Genomic DNA, 23,614 nt, shown 5'->3' with positions numbered 1-23,614 from the left:
ATATGGGAAGCTTTTATTCTTTAATTGCTAATAGCAGATGTAAAGACATTGTAGGAGGAATTCAAGTTTTATAGGATAGTTCTATCACCTAACTACAAATGTTTGAATAGAAGCATCTCCTCCAAACTGCAGCTATGGGGACAACTCTGTTGGTAGCTAATATAGAGATATTTCATATTGCTGGTATTTAAGATAAATGAATCCTTTGCCATCTCTTAGATGCTTATATTTTTACTTAATATATTTTTAACTGACTCATCCACCTTTATATATTTAAGAAAATTGTATATTATCACCTTTAGCAGAAAAAAAATAACACTTTATGTGTGCTAGTTATATTTTTCTAATATGCATTTATAACAGCCCCAAATTAAAAGTACATCCTAGAATGATCCAAGTCAGTATGTGTACCTATGCCCCAGGTGAACAGTCTATAGAGTTGAGTGTTTCCCAGCCCCGCTTGCATATTAGAATCCCTGGGAGTGCTTTAAAAACACACCTCTCATTAGTCTGACTTAACCTGTCTGGAATGAAAATAAAACTATTTACTGCCCAGGGATGACAGTGTGTAGCCAGAGCTGAGAGATTGCTGTAGGCCAGTGGGTTCCCAAGGTTTTGTGAGCATGAGAATCACATGCAAAGCTTGTTAAAACACAAATTGGTGGACCTCACGCCCAGAGTGTCTGGTTCAGTAGGTTTCCGGTGGGGTTGCTTAAGAATTTGCAGTATGCATAACCCATGGACAGAGACAATAGTGGGGTGAAGGCCTGGGGTGGGGGTGGGACCAAGGATGAGGGGGTAGAAGGTGGACGTCAGTAATACTTTCAACAATAAAGATAATTTTAAAAGACAATGTACAATTCACATAAATAAAAAGAAAAAAGGGTGTTATAATAAATCTAACTAAAAGTAAAAAAATAATAATAATTTGCATTTTTAAGACGTTCTTGGGTGATGCGGATATCTCTGGCCTGAGGACCACACTTTGAGATCCACTGCTGTCAATGAAGCAGTGATTTGTGTTCTGAAGTCTGTCTGGTGCGGACCAGAGAAAGTCTGATCAAGTCGAGGAGCACAGTCACAGCAGGGCTGACATGGGCAAGAGGTGTTTCATGTTCTTCCATCTAGTACAATCCCCGCCAAGTTGATTTGTAAAAGGTAAAGAGTGAGGAAGGACTAAGGAGATGCCAGATTATGGTAAGCAGAGATTCCATGACGTGTGCCTTAGACTGTCAGAGCATTCCAGAATGGAAGACGCAGTACAGCCCATGCGACCTCCTGGCTGCTCTTGGGCTGCTCAGGGTCAGACATAAGCTTGACCTTGTGTCGACAGGGGCACGCAGATCATAGGCAGCACAGTTGGCTTTTCCTGTTAGCGGCACTGATTCGGCATCTCGGGATGTCGGGTCTCCTGGCTGGTTTCTGTCCACCTACACAGAGGAAGATTTAGTTCAACTTGGAAGATAATTTTTAAGGCCTTGGGCCAGCTATAATTCACCTTCCAGATGCTCTGATAGACCCGGGAACCAGGCAGTTCCTCTTGATTCAGACACAGGTGAAATCTCTACTCAGTCATACTCATTCTGTGACCTCTTTGTCCCCGGCCAGGTACGTCATCACCAACCCCCCGTACGAGTTTGAGCTCGTGCCGACGGACCTGATCTTCTGCTTAATGCAGTTTGACCACAACGCCGGCCAGTCCCGGGCCAGCCTCTCCCATTCCTCCCACTCGTCCCAGTCCTCCAGCAAGAAGAGCTCCTCCGTCCACTCCATCCCGTCCACGGCAAACCGACCGAACCGGCCCAAGTCCCGGGAGTCCCGAGACAAACAGAAGTACGTGCAGGAAGAGCGGCTCTGATATGTGTATCCACTGCCACCGTGTGTGAAACTGTATCTGCCACTCATTTCCCCAGTGGGTGTTTCCAACAGTAACTTCCCCATTTCCCCTGTAGCCCCCCCTTTTTTACACATATTTGCATATGTATGATAGTGTGCATGTGGTTGTCATTTTTATTTCACCACCATAAAACCCTTGAGCACAACAGCAACTAAGCAGAAGGACCAAAAGTTATTTATGATTCTAGGGGGAAGGTAACCCAAAGGCACGCTCCAGACGTAAATAGCTCGTTGCTGCCGGAACGGGTAGCAGATAGCAGAGCGCTCGCGATCCGTGTCACTTAGGCAGAGAAAGGGAACCTAGTTAATTTAGTGGATGTAGAAGAAAAGTTCATGCTGATTTATCAGGATTAACAGGGTGCTTTGGGTTTTGATTTTGTTCTTATTTCCTTCTTTTCTTTCATATATATATATATATATATATACACATATATATATATATGCAGTCATATATACACACATGTTTATTTTAAACGAGCAACCACAAAGGAACAAAAACAATACAATGTTTCCATTTTCTGGGTGGAAGGATGGAGAAGCTTTTGAAAAGCTTTTGCCTTTTGTGTAGATGATGATGAAGCACCTGCTTGTTGTAAGAGAACATCCGAGGTTTCTGAGCTCCTAACCAAGGGCTTTAGTCCCAGACTGACTTCCTTTGGGAGTTCAGATGAACATTTCTGCCCTTACTGTGTAGGAAAGAATAGTATTCCATTCGTGGATGTATCAAATTCTAGTCATTTAATTTAAGTGCAAAGAGGTTTGATTGCATATTAAATTGTTATTCTGTCTCCTTACGCTGCCATATGAATAGCTATTTTTTTTTCTTTCACTTTTGACATTTGGGATGAAAAGCCATATGTATCATAAATATCAGATGTAAGTCATTAAAAACTGCCTTCCTGGGACTTTTACATCTTTTAAAAGGTGAATTACTTACCTTATGTACAGAATAAATAATGCTCCGGAAAGAGCAAGTATTTTTCCACACATTCTCAGGGGACCTTTTTACTCCCCTCTGTTTGATTAGCTAGGGCCCCCCAGCCAGGTAGGAGCAAGGGCTGGGGCCATGGTACCTGAGAGGTAGATAAAGCCAGCAGAAGATCATTGTTTTCTAGGAGCCAACATGCTAAATAAATCAGAATGTAGGAGGATCAAGCCACAGTTGACTCAACAAAGACAAAAGCCAGCTACCACCTTAAACTGCTGAAACAGCTGTGTGACGCTGGCTGTCCCAAAGCAGAAGGCCGGTGGGAAAATCCTCCTCATCGATTTCTTAGCGAAGCCAATGCACGCAGGCGGGTAAAGGACAATGGCAGAGAACTTGCCAGTTTGAGACGGGAGGAGGAGAGTACAACAGTGAGCCAAACACGTTTTGCTATAATTATTTTTTCTTTTGTTTTCTTTCTTTCTTTTTATCAGTTAGTAAGCATGAGAGGAAAGGTAGAAAAATACCCTTTTATCAATATACAGTTTTCAGATGTTTTATGCATGCAAATCATGCTTTAGGCAGCGCAGTAGTTATGCATCGGCCCACCCCACCTTAACCAACGTCTTCTGTAGATGGGCTAGCCCTGGGCTGGTATAGACATATTTGAAATGTTTACTTTAAAAAAATTCCATCCAACAGAGTAGGGGTGGAGAGGAGGAGAAACATGTCACAGCTGTACCATCTCTAAAAAGGGGTTTTTATGGTGAACGGTTTGGGTTTAGATTTTGGATCCCCTGTCCCCCCAAGCATGACAGTTTTGGAGATTTGCTTGCTGTGTGAATTGACAAGCACTTTTACTGACAAAATGGTGAGGCTCAGTCAGAACCTGGACCCCCATACCAAAGACAGGGCTGTGCAGTGTTCAGACCAGTAAAGGGTGGGGGATCATTGTACACATGTATATTAAAAAGCCCTATGAGTGGAAATTTTTTTTCAAATTATTTTTGTCCCCAGATATTGATTTATATATTATGTATAACTACCTATCTTTTTATATATAACTATATAAATATCTCTATACACATTTATGTGTATACACACACACACACACACACACACACGCCCTCTAGTTTTGGATCATGAAGAACTCTTCATGCATTCTTTGCAAAGGAGGTTATAAAGTTATGCCCTCAGAACATTTATAACTATAAGAATGTGCCAGTTAAAGTGCTCAACAGGAAATATGACAGTTTAAAAGCATTGTAAACTCACATAGCTTACTTCTCTCTCTAAAGTGCAACAAGGATGAATAGAATGGGCCAAGGTATGACAATTAATGGTTCTGCATGACCTAGCCACTGCTGGGGTTTTCTTCTATAACGTTGTCCTTGTGAAAACTTTCGTGAAATTAAAAAAAAAAGGAGTTACAAATTTTATTCTGTTATTGGTTTGTTTATTTTATTTATGTTGTTCTGTTTGTGGTTTTATTTGTTTTGTTTTGCTTTTCCCCCTCCCATTTCCCCTCCTTCCCCCTTCCTCCTCCTCCTTCCTCCACTTTCTAAATTGCTCAGCGCAATGCGGCTGTGCTGCTGCTACTGCTAGATTCTTTCGAGTTTGTTTTGGTGTTCTGGGGTTGGGGCTGGGTAATTTGGGGAAACTTCTCTCCATCTGGCTTGCCTTTAAATCTGCACGTGGCCTCCCTGCCCACCTTGGTACCTTGCTCCAAGTTCAAAAGCATTTTCCCATCAAGAAACCCAGCTTTTCCTCCACTTCCCTCCCCCCATTACCACCACCCCACCCAGTCCCCCATTAGTCTGTCCACATGTCTGTGTTTATCTTGACAAGACCTACTAAGTCACGTGATGATGCCAGGTGATACACTTCTCTGGGAAATATTTGCAGCTATTCCATTTGGCAAACCTGCTTCTTGGTTAATATGTCACCCTCCTTTTGATTGAAACCAGGAGGGTCATTAACGGCAAAGGCATTGGTCTCCTTTATGTTTGATCAGTGTGACCCCAAATTAAAACTGTTCAGCTGTGCGCAGCAGCTCAGTAGCCCACACCCGGTTCTCTGGGGCTAAGGATCCAGTCTCTCCTGCCCCGTGCCTTTCAGACGTTTGTTCAATCCCAACCAGAGATTGGGCAGATAGAGAGAAGTAAATCCAAAACGCGTTAGATATGCAATCTGTGAGCAGCTCTGGTGACATGATATTGTGATGGGGACGGAGTGGGACCAGACTGTGACATGAGATGACATTTTGGGATTTTCCTGGACTTCAGCCACACGATTAAGAGTTGACTATACTTGGGTAATGATATAGTCAATGATGAAAAAGGTAGTATTATTCTATTTTATTAGCCAAAATTACTCTATTCTACTTTCCTCAGTAGAACAAAAATCTTCCATTGTTTCTGTGTGACCCCAAACTGCCCCTCCTCTTTCAGGCTCCCCTAGGGAGGGGTATGCACGTTCTGTGTCTCTGCTCTCCCCCTCCACCAATAAGAGAAGCAAGTAGGTAAGGATAGAAAGTGAAAGAGTTATCTGAAGAGAACATTTGTGCATTTAAAAAGAACAGCAGCTAGAAACTGAATTTTCTGCCCCATTCTAGAAGAGAAGCAATTTGCAAGCCATTCAGTCCAGTTTGCTTTTGGCTTCGAAAGGGTTAAACCTTAAAAGGAGGTGGGTAGACAGGAGGTCTCCTCATCAACATCCCTAATGACTGCTGCTCAGGGTCTTCCCCGAAGCCAGTTCAAATGGCTAAAGAGAAAGCTGGACCCCTCTATGTATATTGAGATTTATCCCACAGTTGGGAAAAGTTTCAAGTTCTGTTGTAAATACTAAAGGTTGTGACCCAGAACTTAACTCACAATAGATGCTCAGTACATAAATTGACCTTAAATATTTTTATATCTTTTACTATTTTATAAATCTTCTTGACCCCCTTGGCTAATCTTAAAATGATACCACAAATGCCTGAGGGTCTTCACGGTGCTGCTGCATGGCTGGCGCCTTCTCCAGCTGGGTGCACAGATTCTGAGAAAGGGGACAGTCCTGTAAGCTCACCGAGACAGACCATGCCTTCTGCCAGCATTGTCAAGATCCCAGGTGACCAGAAAAACCTTCTGACTGGCTCTTCTTCAGCATGGGAAAAGCCTAAAGGTGTCTGCATCCCAATAGAGACAATTAAATCAACCTGCCCTGTTCCTATAGCAACAGGCTGCTGCAGGAGAAAGAGGAGAGCATGGAAACTCTGGGCCTGTGGAAGCCAAGACAGGCACAGCCGATGTCTCAGTGAGCCTCTCAGCCCGTCCCTGCTCTGTCACAGCATGACAGAGAAGTAGCTGTGGGCACCTGTCACTAACCTGGTTGCCTGTCTGCCACCAGGAGGGTGCACATTCATTTCCCGGGAAGTGAGAGGGATTATCTCTGCCACCTGCCACCTGAAAGGGACGAGGGCGAATTCCTCCCTCCAGGCAGTGGGGGCAGGAGGGGGCAGTTTGCCCTGCAGCCCAGGGCAGCGTTAGTCTCAGTAAGAGGAGGCACATGCAGTCAGAGTGGACCACTGCAAAGGAGAGAGACAATTTTCATAAACTAAAACAGCTCTGGTTGCAGTGCTAGTGACTTTGATTTCTATAAAATAGCCACACTTTGCCCGAGGAGAGGAAAGGACGCAGTGCGTGGGGGGCCCTGGGAGCCTGAGGGTCCGAGGGCAGGGGCGCCACACTGCCGCTCAGAAACGGGAGCTGGGAAGCACACTGCGTTCCCTTTGAAGGCGGAGCTCCTTGTTAGCCTTCCTGTCCGCAGCCGTCACCTCCATCCAAATGGGATCTTTTTTTCTTTCAATCCCTTTCGCTCTCAACCTCGGCTTGCAGTACAGGGAGAAGAGGGCCAATTATTCCAGATGCCTTTGCTGTGTCATCGTCTCCCCGCTGATGCAGCCTCCTCCGGGGAGCAGTTATGTGCAAAGGCTAAATCCCACAGCACTGACAACCATGGAGCCAGCAGAGACTCCCTGCCACGGTGCAGCCTGCTCTCTGCTTCTGGCTCCCCAGTAGTAACGTCAGCCCAGATCTGGGACCTTTCCCACCATAGCCTGATATTCTGGGATAGTTTGTGGCTGGAGGAAATGCAGACCTTATTCTGGACCTTCAGTCTCAGTGATAAAGGGAGCAGTGGCGATGGAGACGGGTTGCAGGTGGGGTAGAGCGCTTGTCGGGCGTAAGCGTGTTTCAGAGACCCAGGTACCACGGGAGGGTAGCAGCCCTGACCTCCCTAGGCAGGACACCAGGTCACCCCTGCTCCTCACCTTCCAAAGAAGACTACCCAACGAAATCCGCCTGTGTCATCTCTATGGCCACAGTCCCCATCCAGGTCATCACCCCCCAACTCCAACTTACACACCTCTGTTCTCTACTCCCAGCTCATTTGCAATCATACTGAAAGGTACTGCCCATCCTTGCGTAGAGTCTCTCAGGACTGAGAGTACTTGCATTGTTGCTAAGCTTATACTAAAAGCTAACACCCCAGTGATGACCAGGGCCAGACACTCTTCTAAGTACTTCCCACGCAGGACTCATTCAAGTCCTTAAGACAACCTCAGATGTGGATACTGTTGGTATCTTCGTAGGAAGGATGCAGAATCGGAGGGGTGGATTTGTTTAAAGTCACCTAGCCTGGAAGTGGCAGAATGGAATTTAAAACTGGTTTATACATTTTGCCACTATGGTATAATGCCTGCTTGCTAATATTACGAATAGTCGTAACAGTTTACGTTGACTTACGTATTTGGACCTGTAGTAAGAGATTCATGAACATCAGCCGCTTTAATTCAAACCACAACATTAGGAAACTCTTATCATCAGCCCCATTTTACAGAAGAGACACTAAAGCTAAGATACATTTTGCAGTGACCTGCTCAGAGCATCGCAACTAGTATGGGAGGGCGCCACGTCCATCGGAGCTTAACTGACCGCCCCACACCATCTCCTTGGCTTGCACCTCATTGCTTGTCCACGCCGGACACGTCATGGCACGGCTGGTCTTGATCGGTGGCACCTGCCAACAGCAGTGTCGGTTTTTCTCCAGCATCTCTCTGCAGTTATCTCCCAGGTCTTATCTTGTGCTACCAGCCCACCTGCCACAGACTGTGTGCAGTGCCACGCCTTCCTAACTCCGCAGGTCACACGGACGCTCACCGTGATGACATCATGCATGTCATCCGCAAGAGCTTATTCACAAATGGGGCTGTTTTTCACAATCAGACCTATAGCCCTTCTCAGCTTAGGGATGAACTAAATTTCCCAGAAATCTTTCTGCCATATGGGGTGAGGCAAGGAGAGGAGAGAGACTCAGATTTGAATTTATCCTAGACCCCTACTTCAGCACTCATTTGAATTCCTTCCCTGAGCGCCCTTCCTTATGGCGGATTTTATAGCCACCCATTGGCACACTTTTTTTTTGGAAGGCAAGATTCAATAACCAAAGTGTCATTGTCATACTTGAAACACTCTCCACTGTAGCAGAAAGACTGGCGATCATTAAGCTCTGGTGTGCCCCTGAGCCCTTGGGGAGAATCTCTCCCTAAAACACCTTTGCCCCCAGACATTTTAGTACGATGCTCAGAGCATTCATGTTTCTACTTTCTCAACGTCCCATCTAACCAAGTCTCCAACACTTCTACTTACATCTTACAAGCCGCCCAATTGAAAAGCCTGTCTCTCAGCCCCGATGAAAACCCCAGCTTGTTACCAGGATGGGCTTTAACGTAAGTCCTTGTGTCGAAGCCCGGTGGTCAAAATACAGGGGCTACTCAGCTTAGAATTTTCTTATAGCAAGAACTTTAAAAGGGAAGCAAAAGAAGCTTACATGGGGAAATAATTCTCTCTTTCTTACAGACAGCAGAAGGAAATTGATATTCTCTGCCTTGAAAGGTCAAAATGCCAACTTTGAATTGAACTGTAAAGACTAAATTCTGAGCAATTATTGTCGGCAGCCGTTGTAAAAATTTCAGCAAATTGCTGCTGTCTTAGGTCCTTCACCCAAAGCCCTAGTCGTTTTCATAAGTGGAGTTCACTCTCGCTTCCAACCTGGCACGAGCAACCCAGCACGGGTCCCTGTGCAGAATCCGTCCACATGGTGGCGAGACCCCAGTCACGGGCCGCACAGGCAGACCCTGCTTCTGAAACCCGTCTTTCCACGTAAACCGCTGGAAAAAGTCATAGTTTGAAATTGTTTCGGTGGCCTGGCAATGCTTTTAAACATGATAACCATCATACTTTACTCTCCTCTGAAAGGTTAGTTTAATCGTAGATCACAAAAAATTGGTTTCCACAAATGCATAATGGTTCATCCATGTCACACCTGAACTAAATGGTTTTTTAAATGGAGCTGAAATTATTTTGATGTGTACACAGTCCCAGTTCTGTGCAACCTTTTCTAACCAGCCCATCAGGAACCTTGCCTCGAAGCCTCATTAATAATTCAGATGTGCTGATGACTTTAAAAGATCTATGGAATTGAAGCTCAGGGAAAAAAAAAAGAAAGAAAAAAAAAAACTCTGCTTGACAAAAAGATAAATGAATGTAGAAAGGAGCTGTAGGAGTCTGGCAAGCTGTAGATCATCTCTGAACAGATTGTAACTTTATCATTCTGTCAGGGGGAATAATTTAAAGCACTTAATCAGTTAGCTTCACTGTGAAGATGTAGCATTATGAATTCCTATCGTCCAATCTGCTCCAATCAAAGTGAACTTCATTACAATAGGTGAGAGCGCCAGAGCAGGAGAGGAGGCGGAGAACGACCCAAGAGGCTGGAAGTTTTCTGGGGGGTGGACCGAGCTGCTGCACAAAGGGTAGTGAGTGAGCTTTCACCATGGCTCACCCCAACCCCAGGCTTAGTGCTGACGTCAAGGGCTCAGGGTTCCAGACGGCCAGAGAAAGTCTAGCCCAAGGACAAACAAGCCGAGTGGTCATGAGCTAAACACAGACACTGAATTTAGAAATCACTAGCCAAACAGGGACACACACGTCTCTGTCATGCTAGGTGAGCAGGCGGTGATGAATTGTTCTGATGGGCAGAAAAGGATGCTGGAGCGGTCACTGTCCCTACAGCAAGGGGTGTGCTTGAAACCGTTCCCCTTTTGCTTCCCTTTTCCTAAGTCACTGACATGAGGCATATGATTCCCAAGTTAGAATGTCCTATTCGCCCAGTCCCTTCCTGTCTATACACATGGCCTCTTCTCCAGAAACTTTCCATCCTAGAAAGAGGCGGGATGGAGGCTTGGTCCTAAGAAACAGCACTGAATCGCCAAGAGGACCGGCCATCCCCTTCTCACCAGCCGGGGCTCTGACTCAGCACTTTCCCAGCCGGCTCTGCATGTGGGGTGGAAATGAAATGCCGAGGCATCTTCAAGCTCCCTTATCGACAGTTTAGGTTATTATAGCCAATTAAGAGAGTGCCACTAGGAATTCTTCTCATAACTTTATACCAACACAGAGTTTCCTTTCTGGAAATAAAAGCCATTTCAAAATTCTCTGAAAACATGGGTTGCTCTTCTGCTTTTTAATCTCGTTGGCTGGCAACAGCTGTGGGTTTAATTTAAGACCCTTAAAACTGGCTTCTAAAGAAATAGAAGAATGGAATAGTGAGATATAATTCGAAGTGTGCTTTTTATAAGTGAAGCTAAGTAAAGGCTGGGAGAAGGAGACCCTGCAAAAGATTCTAGATCACTCCCTGGGCAACAGAGACACACAAATCTTTCCTCGGGTACAATGTCTATACCCAATATTTGATATATTTAGCATCTTCTTCCCACCAAAGCTTTTCAGGCCACTGAAGGAGCCCCAGAGAACACTGCCAGAGTCTGTTTCCAACCTCTCTTTATTCCCCGAGGTCCACCCCTGGAGCCTCAGGTCCTCATGGCCCATTGGTCATCACTTGCTCTGGTAACAGGTATGTTTCAGGTTCTGGGTTCTCCCTACATTGCACTGTCTCTCTTAGCAATGACTCACTGTCAGCTTCTATCTGTTACCTTTTTGCATTTTTCAATGAACTTTCCAAAGGCTTTACCCTAGGACTAATTAAGCTTCTCGTTTCTCCTTCTTCTTCTCTATCCATTTTGCCCTTTAGCAGAAAAGAAATGGTTTACAGATGAACCGGATAATGCCTATCCCAGAAACATTCAAATCAAGCCCATGAGTACCCACATGGCTAACCAGATCAACCAGTATAAATCCACAAGCAGCTTGATTCCACCAATCAGAGAAGTTGAAGATGAATGTTGACTCCCAGGAGACCAGAACTATTTTTGTAAAGCCTGACAAACTTCATCAATGGTGATGTGACTTTTTTCCCTCTTACATGCGGACTCACTGGTGGAACGTTAGGATAAGCAAGGCTTGCAAGAAAAATAAAGTAGACAGATCTTTCTCTTTGTCTGCCTTGAATATTGCTACCATGTATTTTGGAAAAGAAAATGACTTCATTTATAAATGAACATACTAAAATAGTCATGTATAGCCTCTAGCATTTTAAATTATTTTTATTTATTAGAAAGAAAATATATATTTTTCTTTTTTTTCATTGTCAAATATCTTCCCTATATCGAAACAATGCAAAATCAAAATGAATATGTGGCCAGACTCCTTAATGTGTATTTCCCTTCTTTCTCTCTTTTTCTTTGAGGAGAATGATGGTCACCATCACAATTAATTGTAACAAAAGGAAATGGATTATTTAAAAAAAAATTAAATGGTTCAATGATGTAAACATGTATTTTAGTAAATTCAAAAAAGAAGACACAAGGGGGCAGGTGACTTTCCTGGGTGAGTGTGTATTTTGGCTGCATGGACACCAGCTCTTAATAAATGGAAATGTATTTATTTTCACAGTTGAAAGTCATATTTTTGTAGTTTTAGTTTTCATTCTGTATTTCTTATCCCTTTGTTCATATACTTCATGGGAAGACCTTTTTGCAGCTTTTCTACAACTGCCAGGTCAGGCTGACCAGCCGCTACCACCACCAGGAGAGCTGGGAGCACGCCGGGATGCCGAGTGGAGGAGCAGCTGCAAAGGAGACTCGGCTCTGCTCATTGTGTAGACGGTGGGGACTCCTCCATGCTGTTTGCTTCTCATTTCATGTCTCCGAGCCACTCATGCAAGTCACTTCAAGTGTGAAAGGGTCTGGTGGGCTTACCCCATGCCCCAAGTCTCAGAGGTTTTAAGCCTGAAAGTTTGTAAACACTAATGAATAGTTTTGCTTAACAACAGGATATGATGCCCTGGCCTGTTTGGCTCAGTGGTTAGAGCATAGACCTTCAGACCTACTGAAGGGTGGAGAGTGTGGTTCAGGACGAGGGCTCTTACCTGGGTTCCAGGTTAGATTCCAGGTCCGGTCGGGGTTGTGTGGGTGGCAGCCAATCGATGTGTCTCTCTCAGATCGATTTTTCTCTCTCCCTCTCCCTCCCTCCCTCCTTTCCACTTTCAAAAAATCAATGGAAAAATATTCTCGTGAGGATAAAAAAATAAAATAAAATAAACAGGATATTATAATACACTCATACTTTTCACTGAATTTTTGTTTAAAAGCCAGAAAATGTTTATAATTAATGAGATGACTTTTGCCCAAAGTCTAGCTTTTCTGGCTTTCTTTAAGTCACTGAGACAAAACCCACAAACTTGCCACAACAATATAAAAATGAATAACAAAAGGAAAGTAAGGAATGCACTTAAAACAGACTGTTATTAAAGGCCTTTGAAAATTACCAGCAATGAAATCAGATGTATCGGCCACCGCACCCTGTGGGAACATTTTCCCGCCACCAGACCCGATGACTGCGTCTGAGAGCGCGGCTGTCCCTCGCACGCTCAGTGTACGGTCGTCCCGGCAACTGTTCTGTTCCAAGTCTTTTAAGTGCAAAATTATTAATCTCCGATACAGTCATCAGGGTCTCTGGAGAAGCATGGATGTGACAGTCCTTTTTATTTTCTTAAAAATGTAAACTGTGGACACCTGAAGAAACCAAACTTACCAAAATATTCCCCAAAGTCCCATAATATCTATTCCATTAATTCTTTAGACCATGACCCTGTGGTACCTGGTATGTTAGTGCAAATCAGATCAGAGGCAAGCAATGGAATCACCATGAAAACACACGTCCACTAAGTGTTCCAATCACGACGTAGGCAAAATGAGCTTCCACCTCTGTCCAGTCCCCGGGAGCCAATACAGTCGGGCTTCCGCCCTGTAGGCGCCGTCTTGAAGTGACTTGTCAGACTGTGTCGTCACATTTTGTAGAATTAGTTCTATAAAGCTATTGTGAATATAATGTATGTCCAATCGGATTGTTTAAAAACTACTTATAACCTATCACTAGCCTACTCAGCCGACTAAAATGATGTCACAGTCTATAGTCAGAGTTATGAACATGAACTGGTTTCCAACAGAAGTAGTAACATTGGTTTGGGGGCGGATCTCTGGCCAGGATTTTACAACTTTCCTGGGAGACGGGCCTTCTTCTCCATCATGATTCTGCACTGGGGTCTCCCAAGCCTATGCCCATCAATCCACGCTCTTCTTTCCTTCATGAACTCTGGTGGACTCTTCCTTACTCTTGTTCCTGACAACCATTTTTGAACTTGTCGTCACTATTTGGTCTCCTCCGGCAGGTGATGGTGGCCACCCAACTAGTCTTAGAGGGACTGAAGCCACAGAGCCCATGCCCGCTGCCCTCTCTTCCTTCTCTCTCTACACCAGGTCAGTCTGGAAGCAGACAAGCAATTTCCATGCTAAGCATTGCTAGAGATTTGACTCTGAACTTTTTTTTTTAAACCAAAAAAACTAAGAAGGCATCCCCCCAAAAAGTGAATCATCAGGAATCTATTTTCTTCCAAGATGGAGCAGGAACTATGTTCCGTAGGTAACATGAACCGTTCTGAGCCACAGAACAGAGCAGGCATGTGTAAGGAAGTGTGCAAAATGTTTGGTTGGTGGCTCCTTTGGCAGAAGTTGTTTCCTGGTGGGTTGGAAGTGACCTGGAAACAGAAACAGGATTTTAGGGTCACTGAAGGGCTCAGGGATGCGAAGCGTGTTGTTTTTATTTTTTCTATTTGTTGAAGTCTCTGGCCCTGAGTGGGTGCTCATCCCACCCCACCACCCAAATTCGAGTCTCTGGATACATTTAGTATAGACCGATGATGGTCATCATGGCCACAGCCAGTGTTATAAGGCTCGGATCGCCTGTCCCAGTTTGGGGGTCAGGAAGCTGTTTTGCCAAACTAAGGATTCTTGGGTGCTTTGGGAATCAAAGACTCACCATCGGTTATTTAAAAATCAGAAGGCACTCACTTATAAAGTTATCATCACCATCATCATCTTTCTTTTTAAGAATACTTTTACTTTCGTCTCAGAAATTTTCTATTTTAAAATGTCACCTAAAACACCTTAAATACAAGTGATCGTGACTTAGGCATGTTGGGGAACACCCAGAGACTCTTCCATTTGAAAGGCTGGGGCATTTTATGATGTACTTTGTACAAAATGTAATTGAAGGCTTGAAATAGACTGGAATTCATACTGTTTGTTTAGGATTGAAAAGCAGAAAGTGGAAAAGCATAAGAAAATTGGGGATATTTTCATGTGAGAAGGTGAGAGTCTAACTTTCCTGCTCATGGTCTCATTGAGGGACCCAGAGCTACATCTGCAAATAGCCAGCTACGCACTGTGAAGTGGCCTTTAAACTCTCTGAGTCTCAGTGACCCCTTTGTAAACGAGAGGGATTCATCTCAATGACCCTAACATCCCTTTCAAGTCTGAGGGGACATGGTCCAGGTTGGGAGTGGGAGTGGGGAGCCAGCCCTTGGGGACAGCCCTGTCCTGTGCTACAGTGGAGGTCACGCTGCGTCACCCAGGCTCCATAGCTCACTCTTCTGCTCTACCCTTTGGAGTCTCTTTAGATTTAAAATGTGAATTTCAAAATTTAGATTCCCCTGGATCACACCATTGACTAGATCTCTGTGTGTTCCTAAGGCTTTCTTTGCCATCTCCTTCCTGCCGGCCCTGTTTCCTGGTTCAAAGATCCGTTTTGGTCAGCCCTTCACCTCTGCACCGTATCTCCAGTTTCCATGACATAGTTTGAGGCTCGTGGATACTGGACTCCTGAAGGTTTCTTCATTTTTATTTCTGCCTCCGTGTCTGGGTTTTAGGAAGTAACCAGTCTTATTTCTCATTTTATTCCATGTTGTCTGTGTATTTGATTTTTTTCTTCAATTAGTATACTATCTCTTTGCTACTTACATTCATAAGCCTACTTTTGATCTATCATTTTCATTGTCAAAGAGAACCTCAGTAAAGAAAGCAAGGAAGGAAGGTATAAAAGGAGGAAGAGACGTAGAAAGAGAAAGAAAAAAGGAATATCCCAGTCCACTGGGATGTGGACTACCTTCCTTGGAGGAGAGGAGACAAACCCATTCAACTGGACAAGGAGGTCAGCGCAGAATTTGCCTGCTTTCTATTCGGTCCCTGGGGTCTGTCTATTTTCTATTCTGTTCCCATTTGCTACCTTTGGAGTGGTGGGAAATCACCAGTCACTGCGGCCCATGAAAGGACTTTCTTATTTAGAGTTTGACTCATCCTCTTTTTAAAACTGAGGGGACTGAGAACTCACTTGCCACTTACCTGGGAAATTATCTTTCTGCCCCCTTTCTACTTGTCTCATGTTCCAGAAGGGCATTTTTTTCTACTTAGAATAGATGATTTAACATGTAAATCCCATGGTTATTTGAGGAAGTGAGGTGGCCCTTTGGACTTATTTAAGAGAGAGCAGTAATTAGAAATGATCTCTAGCTGGTTTGTATCAGCATGGCCACATTGCTTGTGTAGGTGAGGTCTCCTTTGATTGGTAATTGCCCATGCAATACCAGTTGTTAATATTTTCAGAATTGCCACACAGCAATTTAATTTTATTTCCCAAGCAACTACAGCGCCTAATTTTTCATTCCTGCGGCAAGCAAGCTTGGGACAGGCAGAGAGAGAAAGCAGCCTACGTGCCCCCCGCTTCTGCCCTCCCACTGAGCGGAGGGCCCGTGACAGCCAGCCTCACGTGGTCGGCCTGGGAAGCCATGTTCAGTTAGACTATCTGCACCAGACCTTCCCTTTTTTGCCTTGTTTTTGTAGCAAGAAAATTGTCCTGAGACTTCTCTATCTAAAGATAGGCCAAACTCAGAACATTCAGCAAGAGACTGGGAAGAAAGAACAAAAACCAAGGGCTACGAAGAGCATTTACAGAGCCACCAGCCAGGAGCACGCTGTCATGGCAGGAGGTGGTGTTTGGGCCGAAAGGAGAGCGAGGCGGCATTGGCCTCTGAGGGCGGGAAGAACACAGAGGAGCATGTGCTGGTGGTGGTGGAGGTGTCTCGGCAGGCAGCACGTGACTGGAGACATGAGGAGCATGAGGGCTGCCCGGGCCAAGCGGAGAGGTTGAGGCTTGGTTTAAATGTCATAGAAAGCCACCACAAGTTTCAGACAGAGCTGATGAACACCAGGGCCTGAGCACTGGCCAGGCAGACAGTTTTGAGGTGTCTGTTGTTTCTGGAAGTCATCCTGAGAGTGTGCACAAAGCTGAACATTTCTTGTGAGGTTGGACATGAAGGGCCTGGGAGATGGTGACTCAGAAGTAAAAGGACTCACACGAGAAGACCAGGAAATTTGTCTATTTGTCTTTATCCCAGGGTGTCATGGGGCCTGGCTCAGGGCAGGCAGGCAGGCAGCCACTATGTGTGGCTTTGGGCGCCGTCAGAGTGCAGGCTGGATGCTCTTCCAGGTCCATGGAGAAGGACGCATGTCACCCTGTTTCTCATCCCCCACAGGAGCGCACACTCTGGCGGCTTTGGGTTCAGGATTTTTAAATGCTGCCGTCACTGTGCCGCGGTGGCTTTTCTTGACAGGCAGCGCGAGGAGAGAGTTTTTCTGGTCTGGTGAAAACGGACCTTAATTTCCAGGTAGAGTTTAAATTTTGAGTTTCCTTTGGTGTCTTTAGCCCCGTGAGGACTTCTGTGTTTCTCCTCCACCTTGCTTTCAGCAGGGCAGGGCCAGAAGGACACCGGAGCCCTCCAGTGTCCCTTAGGAAGCAGCACAGGCCTCTGCCCAGAATCTCAGACGGGCAGACACGGCCCTGACACAGGCCTGAGGAGCAAACCGCCCGTCCTCGCGTGGGCTGCGGGGTCAGAGAGAAGGCAGCCAGCAGGTAGGGAGCCTGCCCGCGAGGTTGATGGACCCCCTCTTGCACACTGAACCAAGGCCCTGGCCGCGGAGAGAGGCCGTCTCCCCTCCCCTCCTTCCCCAGCACAGCCGCACACGTTTGACCAGAGCTGCAACACTTCACACTGGAACCAAGACCTGCCTGGAAATCCTAATTAAAGAGGTCCCATCCTTGGTGGCACAATCACATCCTGCCTAAAACTTCTGGCCCACTTCCTACCACCCACATACTGTAAAGAAATGCCCCCACTTCACACCCAAACCTGCACTCAACCTTTCTTCAGGGGACAAAGGAAAAAGCAGTATCTTACACTGAGGGCAGCCTACATGTTCATTAAGGAAAAAGAGCGTGGCTTATTCATCTGTCTTTCAAACTTCTGAGGGTTGGCTTTCTGATGACGGTCACCTCAACGCCTAGGACTGAGCAGGCCTCGGAGGAGAGACCGGCCGGTGCTCCGAAGTGACCCACCCACTCCGTCATCTGCAACAACCAGTGGTAGCTCTCGTCTTGTACAAAGGGTTTGTACATAACTTGTACATGGTTTCATTTTGTATTTTTCGCAGATTAAAAATTTATGTATTTGTGTTCTAAAATGAGTGTTTCTTGTGTCTCTGTGGCATCCACAAGGTCGTGGGGACGGGGTGGTGGTGAGAGGGGCAAAGTCCCTGAGCTCCTGGCAGGCCGCTGTGTTCTCTCTGGTGAAGGGGAAGTTAGGGGCCGATAGGACCGTGGGCTTGCTTTTTCAGCTTTGATTACAAATAGACCCCACACCTCCAAGGACACTGTCATTGGTGCCAGCCCAAGACTGCGGTGTGGAAAAGAGTCACTGTCATTAGATGTGATAGCTGAGAATCCCTACAGGGTCGCACGGTGGCCGGAGGGGCCACAGCTCCTGCGGAGGCTGCAGCACACAGGCCTCGAAGGAAATGGGCGGCCACCGGCCGGGCTCTGAGGAGCCGGAACTTCCTCCCCCGCCTCCTGCTCCCCTGCTGGTTACCCTGTCTTGACATTGGCACTGGAAGCAATGTTCCTCACCCCCACATCCAGCTCATCAACCCCCAGAACGACCTGTGAAAAGCTTGACCAGCCTGCCCCACACTCGTGCCCAACAGAGCAAGAGACAAACTTCATCTCGGGGCCAAAAGGACCTCTTAAAAATGACCGCTGCCATCTCAGGGTCACGGTTTAAATCGTGCTCCGAATCCTATGCATTTGAACTGTGTAGGGAGGCGGGACTCGCAGGGTTAAGGCTGGCCTACCCTGGAGGGGTGCAAGCCTTCGGAGTTACACCTGGGTGATGTATATAATGCGTGACAGTGCAGAGATTCCTGGGCACTCATCAGCCAAGTATTTACTGAGTAGCTGTTCATGTTACATTCCTCCGCCGGGATCTGAGAACACAGCAGTGACAACATTGTGATCACAGCCTCCCCAGTCTGGGGAGGAATGGAACCAACAAATAAACAGGTTATTGCCATTTATTAAAAACTGATCTATGGGGTCAGTACAGCGTGCCACTGGGAACACGTGCGAGGGGCACTTAGCCATGTGAAGGACCATCTACCAATTGACCGATACTTGCAGAAACAAACCCCTGTTCTACCTAAGCCAAAACCAGCCCAAACCAGAACTCATTCATCCACAGGGCTCAGCAAAGGCAGGCTCACCTGTCAGAATGTGCCAATTCCTGACCATCGCTGCACTCTGGTCCCTCAACTTGCCCTCTCCAGTGTTTGCTAACAAGTCTGAGTGTTGTTGGGGAATGTAATTGCAGAGCATATGGTCCCTATTAGTTAGGCAAACTCCACTGCCAAAGCGGCTCCGAGGAGGGAGGCTGCATAAAGGATGAAGCATTAGGAGGAGATCGACAGTGACAGAGAAAGCAAATAAAAGAGATGAGACAGCGAGTCACAAGGTAGCAGGCTTGGCATCTGCAGCACAATGAATGTGGAACATATTTTTCTATTTGTTGAGAAAACAATATATGTGAATTTGTGCTAAAATCTCCCTGTAGCAAAAATCAAAGTAGACCATTCGCCAGAATCAATGTTAACTGCTTTGCAATGTCAGATAAGATAGATTCTGCCTGGGAGAAAAACGGGGGGGGGGGGGGGGGGGGGGGCGAACAGACCGTGTGCAAAGAAAGTACAGCGTGAACAACACGCCATGTAAATACGGGCTTACCACTGTTTTAAATGGTAACGGACCAGGCTTTGGCAAGAAGAAACAGAATTGCATGCTTATTAACCTTTGACATTCAGAGAGTCTGAAAATAGAAGCTAACAATCAGAGATTCAAGGCATCTGGAAGGACACAAAGACCTGGAAAATCTGTCTGGGCAGTGGGAGCATGAGATGTCTCAGAGCCGAAGGCAGTGTCCCTGTCCACCCAGCCTCTGAGAAGGCAGTGTCCCTGTCCACCCAGCCTCTGAGAAGGCAGTGTCCCTGTCCACCCAGCCTCTGAGAAGGCAGTGTCCCTGTCCACCCAGCCTCTGAAAACCGGAGGAAGCAGTGGGTGCTCAGACCCACCTCACAGCTCAGCCCGCTCTGTCCGAAGAGCCAACGTAGGGACCTCACAGGCTGCCCACCTAAGGCTCTTTGGTTTCAGGCTACTATAATAATCTCACCTGTTCCTAATTTGACAGATATTTTATTTTATTTTATTTTATTTTATTTTAATTTATTTTATTTATCCTCACCCGAGGACATTTTTCCATTTTTTTGTTCTGATAGAGTGGAAGGGAGAGAGAGGAGGAGAGAGAGAGAGAGAGCAAGACATCAATGTGAAAGGGACACATCGAGTGGCTGCCACCCGCACAACCAACCAGGGCCGGGGACAAACTGCAACCGAGGTACGTGCCCTTAGCAGGAACCGAACCCGGGTCTCTCTGGACCACAGGCCGACATGCTAACCGCTGAGCCAAACCGGCCAGGGCTTGACAGATTTTTTAAAAAGCAATTCACCTTAATCTGGTCTTTGCAAAAATAACTGACTTTGTTTTGCTGGGATCAACACTGTCTTTCTTGGACTTCCATTTCTATTCATTAAATTGCATGCTACAGTGACAAGTACAAATCCTTAAACAAGCTTGGGACTGCTGGTGCCTCAGGTGGTGACTGCCAGCACCATGGAGGCAGGTGGAGTAAGGAGCCGCTCACAGGGCATGAAACGTCAGTGCACCGGGAGATCAGTGAGCATGTCCACGGGGGTAGAAAGAGGGCACCGGCTCAGCCGGCTAACTGGGAAATAATGCTGATGAAGACGGAGGCTGCTAAAGGAGACAGCTGGAAATACCCCTCAGTGGAGGATGAGTTAAGTGAATTTATTCATCCATTCAGTGGAGTACTAGGCACCCAGTAAAACAGATGAGGTAGATTTATGCATATCAGGGGTTGACAAACTGTCTCGTAGGCGATATGTGGCCTGCTGCCTGTTTGGTAAGTAAAGTTTGTTGGAACACAGCCAGGCCCATTCATTGTGCACCATCTGTAGCAGATTCCTACTGTAGCAGTGGAGATGAGTAATTGGGACAAAGGCTGTATGACAGGTACAGCCTCAAGTGTTTACCGTCTCACCTTGCACAGAAAAGGTCTGGCCGATACTGCATACAGGGAGAAGATACGATGGATAGTAGGATCCCATTTCTGTTAAATGATTAGGCATAGTTACGCCTTTATTAAAATTTTGAAGTAAAAAAGATCAAGCCATTAACAGTGATTGCCAAGGTAGGGCAGGAGGCAGAGGAGAAACATTAAGAGACCTATGAAAGGTTTGTGCTTTTCACTTTATACACTTTTGTTTTGTTTACATTTATGTAGATTAAACTTGTATAATTATCATCAGAAAAAGTGCTTAAGATACTTCTTTATAGGAAACATAAATAAATAAGGGCCCAAGGCCACAAAGGATACAAGCAGCTTTGCCAGAATGGGAATGAAGTTCTGCTCGCTCCGGGCTCTGCATCTCACAGTTCCCTAGCTCCAGGTGGCCTCGATGCAGCAGGCCAGCATGAGACACAGGGACATTTTCTCTACAGTCCTGTGTTTGTCGCCCCTGTTGAGCTCTGACCGGCCAGGCTAGCAAGCATGGGTCTTACTCACACAAATGTCTTCCTGTAACTGCACCTTCAGCACCAACCAGCACCCTCTCCACACCCACCGGAGCGGCCTGCAGCAGAGTGGGGAGCTCCGAGCTCCCAGGCTGCCATTTCCCACGGGCCTCAGCTGGCAACATCTGTCCGCATTACGGCCTTATTCTATTTTGCAGTCTTTTTTTAATCAAGGGATCTTCCCAAGAAAGGATATGCCTTTCACAGACCTTCATTCCTTCATTAATTAAAACAAAAATGAATTAATTAAAATAGATCATACTAGTAACACACACTTAAAAAAGTATAAGTTAAGTAAACAATAAAAGTAGGTCTCCTTCCCATTATCTTAGTTACCGAGTTCCCCTCCTTATAGACAATCATGTTTAATGTTACTTTTGCATCCTTTCAGAATTAGTTTATGCATATTCAAGCATGATCCACCCATAACATGCTATGCATTTTATATACACTCTATATGGCTTTTTAAAAACAATACAATGTTCACTTTGTTTTTATCCATCCATCAATCTTTCTAAGGGCTACATAGTATTCCATTTAAAAAGTAATTTAGCCCTGGTGGGTTCCGCTCAGCTGTTAGAGCTTCGGCCTGCAGACTAATGAGTTGTGGATGTGATTCTGGCCAAGGGCACGTACCTCTGTTGCGGTTTGTCCCGGCCCTGGTCGGGGTTGTGCAGGAGGCAACCAGTCCATGTGTCTCTTTCACGTGGATGTTTCTGTCTCTCTCCCTTTCTCTCCCTCTCTCTCCCTCCCATTCTATCTGAAGATAAACAGAAAAACATCCTCAGGTGAGGATAAAAAAAAAAAGTAATTTAGCCCTGGCCGTTATGGCTCCGTTGGTTGGGCATTGTCCTATGCACCAAGAGGTTGCCAGTTTAATTCCTGGTCAGGCCACATGCCTGGTTTTCGGGCTCAATTCCTAGGGGCGAGGGGGCGGAGGCATGCAGGAGGCAGCCAATCAGTGCCGTGCTCTCTCTCCTTCTCCCTTTCTCTGTCTCTAAACTCAATACAAATATATTTTTTTAAAGTAAAAATAAAAATAATTTATTTAATCTTTCTCTTACCTACTGTTGTTCAGGTTGGACACACAAATGGAGGCACCCCAGTCTTCTAGTTCACCCAGAGGCTCAGCGAACATCCGGTGTATATACCTTTGTGCACAAATGTGCATGTTATACTAGAATAAATTCCCAGAACTGAAATTGTTCTGTCATTTCAAAAAACATTTTTATTGTATTTGAGAATGCTAAATTATCCTCCCAAGAGGGTGTGTTAAATCATAATTCTACCATCCATCAATGAGTCTCTGGTTTTCATACCCTCTTTGATGTGGGGTATTATGTCAACCAGAATACACGCAAGGTGTGGTGAGGCACTGCGTGCCTGTCATCCGCGGACCTGAGCCGTGCAGAGCGGAGTCGGGCCGGGCGGTGGGAGCAGTGCAGAGGGGAGTCGGGCCGGCGGTGCAGAGGACCACGCACCAGGAGCCGTGCAGAGGGGAGTCGGGCAGGGCGGTGGGAGCAGTGCAGAGGGGAGTCGGGCCGTGCAGAGGGGAGTCGGGCAGGGCGGTGGGAGCAGTGCAGAGGGGAGTCGGGCCGGGCGGTGGAGCGGACCGCGCGCCAGGAGCCGTGCAGAGGGGAGTCGGGCCGGGCGGTGCAGCGGACCGCGCATCTTCACCAGGAGTCCGGGTACCTCCGTTTGTGTGTCCTGCCGTCCTCAGCATGTACACGACGCCAGAGCTCGTGGTCAGACAAGGACTGCCGTTCCTGCGGCCACATAAGGCATGCCAGGGTCCTGTGAGAAAGAAGAGGGCATTTTCTCTCATGGGACCTTTTTATTAGAGAGGAAAGGTTTTCTAAGGTACCTAGTATACTGCTGTCCCCGCAAATATAACCAGAAAAGGGTCTGGAAATCACATACTTGACGTAGACTTGAAGCAGTCCCGTTGTACCCGGGTCAGACTGGGGGTGGGATCACCTCTTTCTTTAGATGGGTCGGAGAACAAGCAAACAAACAACAAAAAAAGGATCACAGAGCAGCCACCAAATAGTGGGCCAACCTGAGAGTTGAAAAGGGGATTTTCATTGTCACTTGAACTTGTAAGTTATTAACAAAGGTAAGTGTCTTTTTATATTTTTACTGCCAATTTTTCCATTTATGTTTTCTTCATGTTGACCTACCTATGCAATTTATTTTATTTTTCTTTTTGTTTTTTAAATCCTCATCCGAAGATATTTCTCCATTTATTTTCAGACAGAGTGGGAGAGAGGGGAGAGAGAGAGACACTGATGTGAGAGGGACATATAGACTGGTTGCCTCCCGCACGACTCTGACCAGGGCCAGGGACCGAACTGCAACCCAGGTACGTGCCCTTGACTGGAACTGAACCCACAACTCATTGGTCCACGGGCTGACACTCCAATA

The 23,614-nt window shown here is 46.1% G+C and overlaps 1 protein-coding gene across 12 annotated transcripts in view; it reads left to right on the top strand.

The window, feature by feature from the left end:
* KCNMA1 (potassium calcium-activated channel subfamily M alpha 1) overlaps positions 1-11,345 on the top strand; it is a 701,914-nt gene extending 690,569 nt beyond the window's left edge. For 4 of the 12 annotated variants that reach the window (XM_036264767.1, XM_036264762.1, XM_036264764.1 and 1 more), the window contains 2 exons: positions 1,609-1,833; positions 10,958-11,044. In XM_036264767.1, the coding sequence (XP_036120660.1) occupies positions 1,609-1,833; positions 10,958-10,979 (247 nt within the window). In that variant the 3' untranslated portion in view covers positions 10,980-11,044. Of the gene's footprint in view, positions 1-1,608; positions 2,310-4,119; positions 4,149-10,954 lie in introns of those variants that run through there. The other 8 variants (XM_036264760.1, XM_036264756.1, XM_036264758.1 and 5 more) reach the window with 3 other exon arrangements.
* Positions 11,346-23,614: the final 12,269 nt, after the last annotated feature.

This window comes from Molossus molossus, unplaced genomic scaffold (assembly GCF_014108415.1).
Source record: "Molossus molossus isolate mMolMol1 unplaced genomic scaffold, mMolMol1.p scaffold_m16_p_17, whole genome shotgun sequence".
Lineage (NCBI taxonomy): Eukaryota > Metazoa > Chordata > Mammalia > Chiroptera > Molossidae > Molossus > Molossus molossus.
Note: the sequence above shows the minus strand (reverse complement) of the source record. Positions and strands in the feature narration are given on the sequence as shown.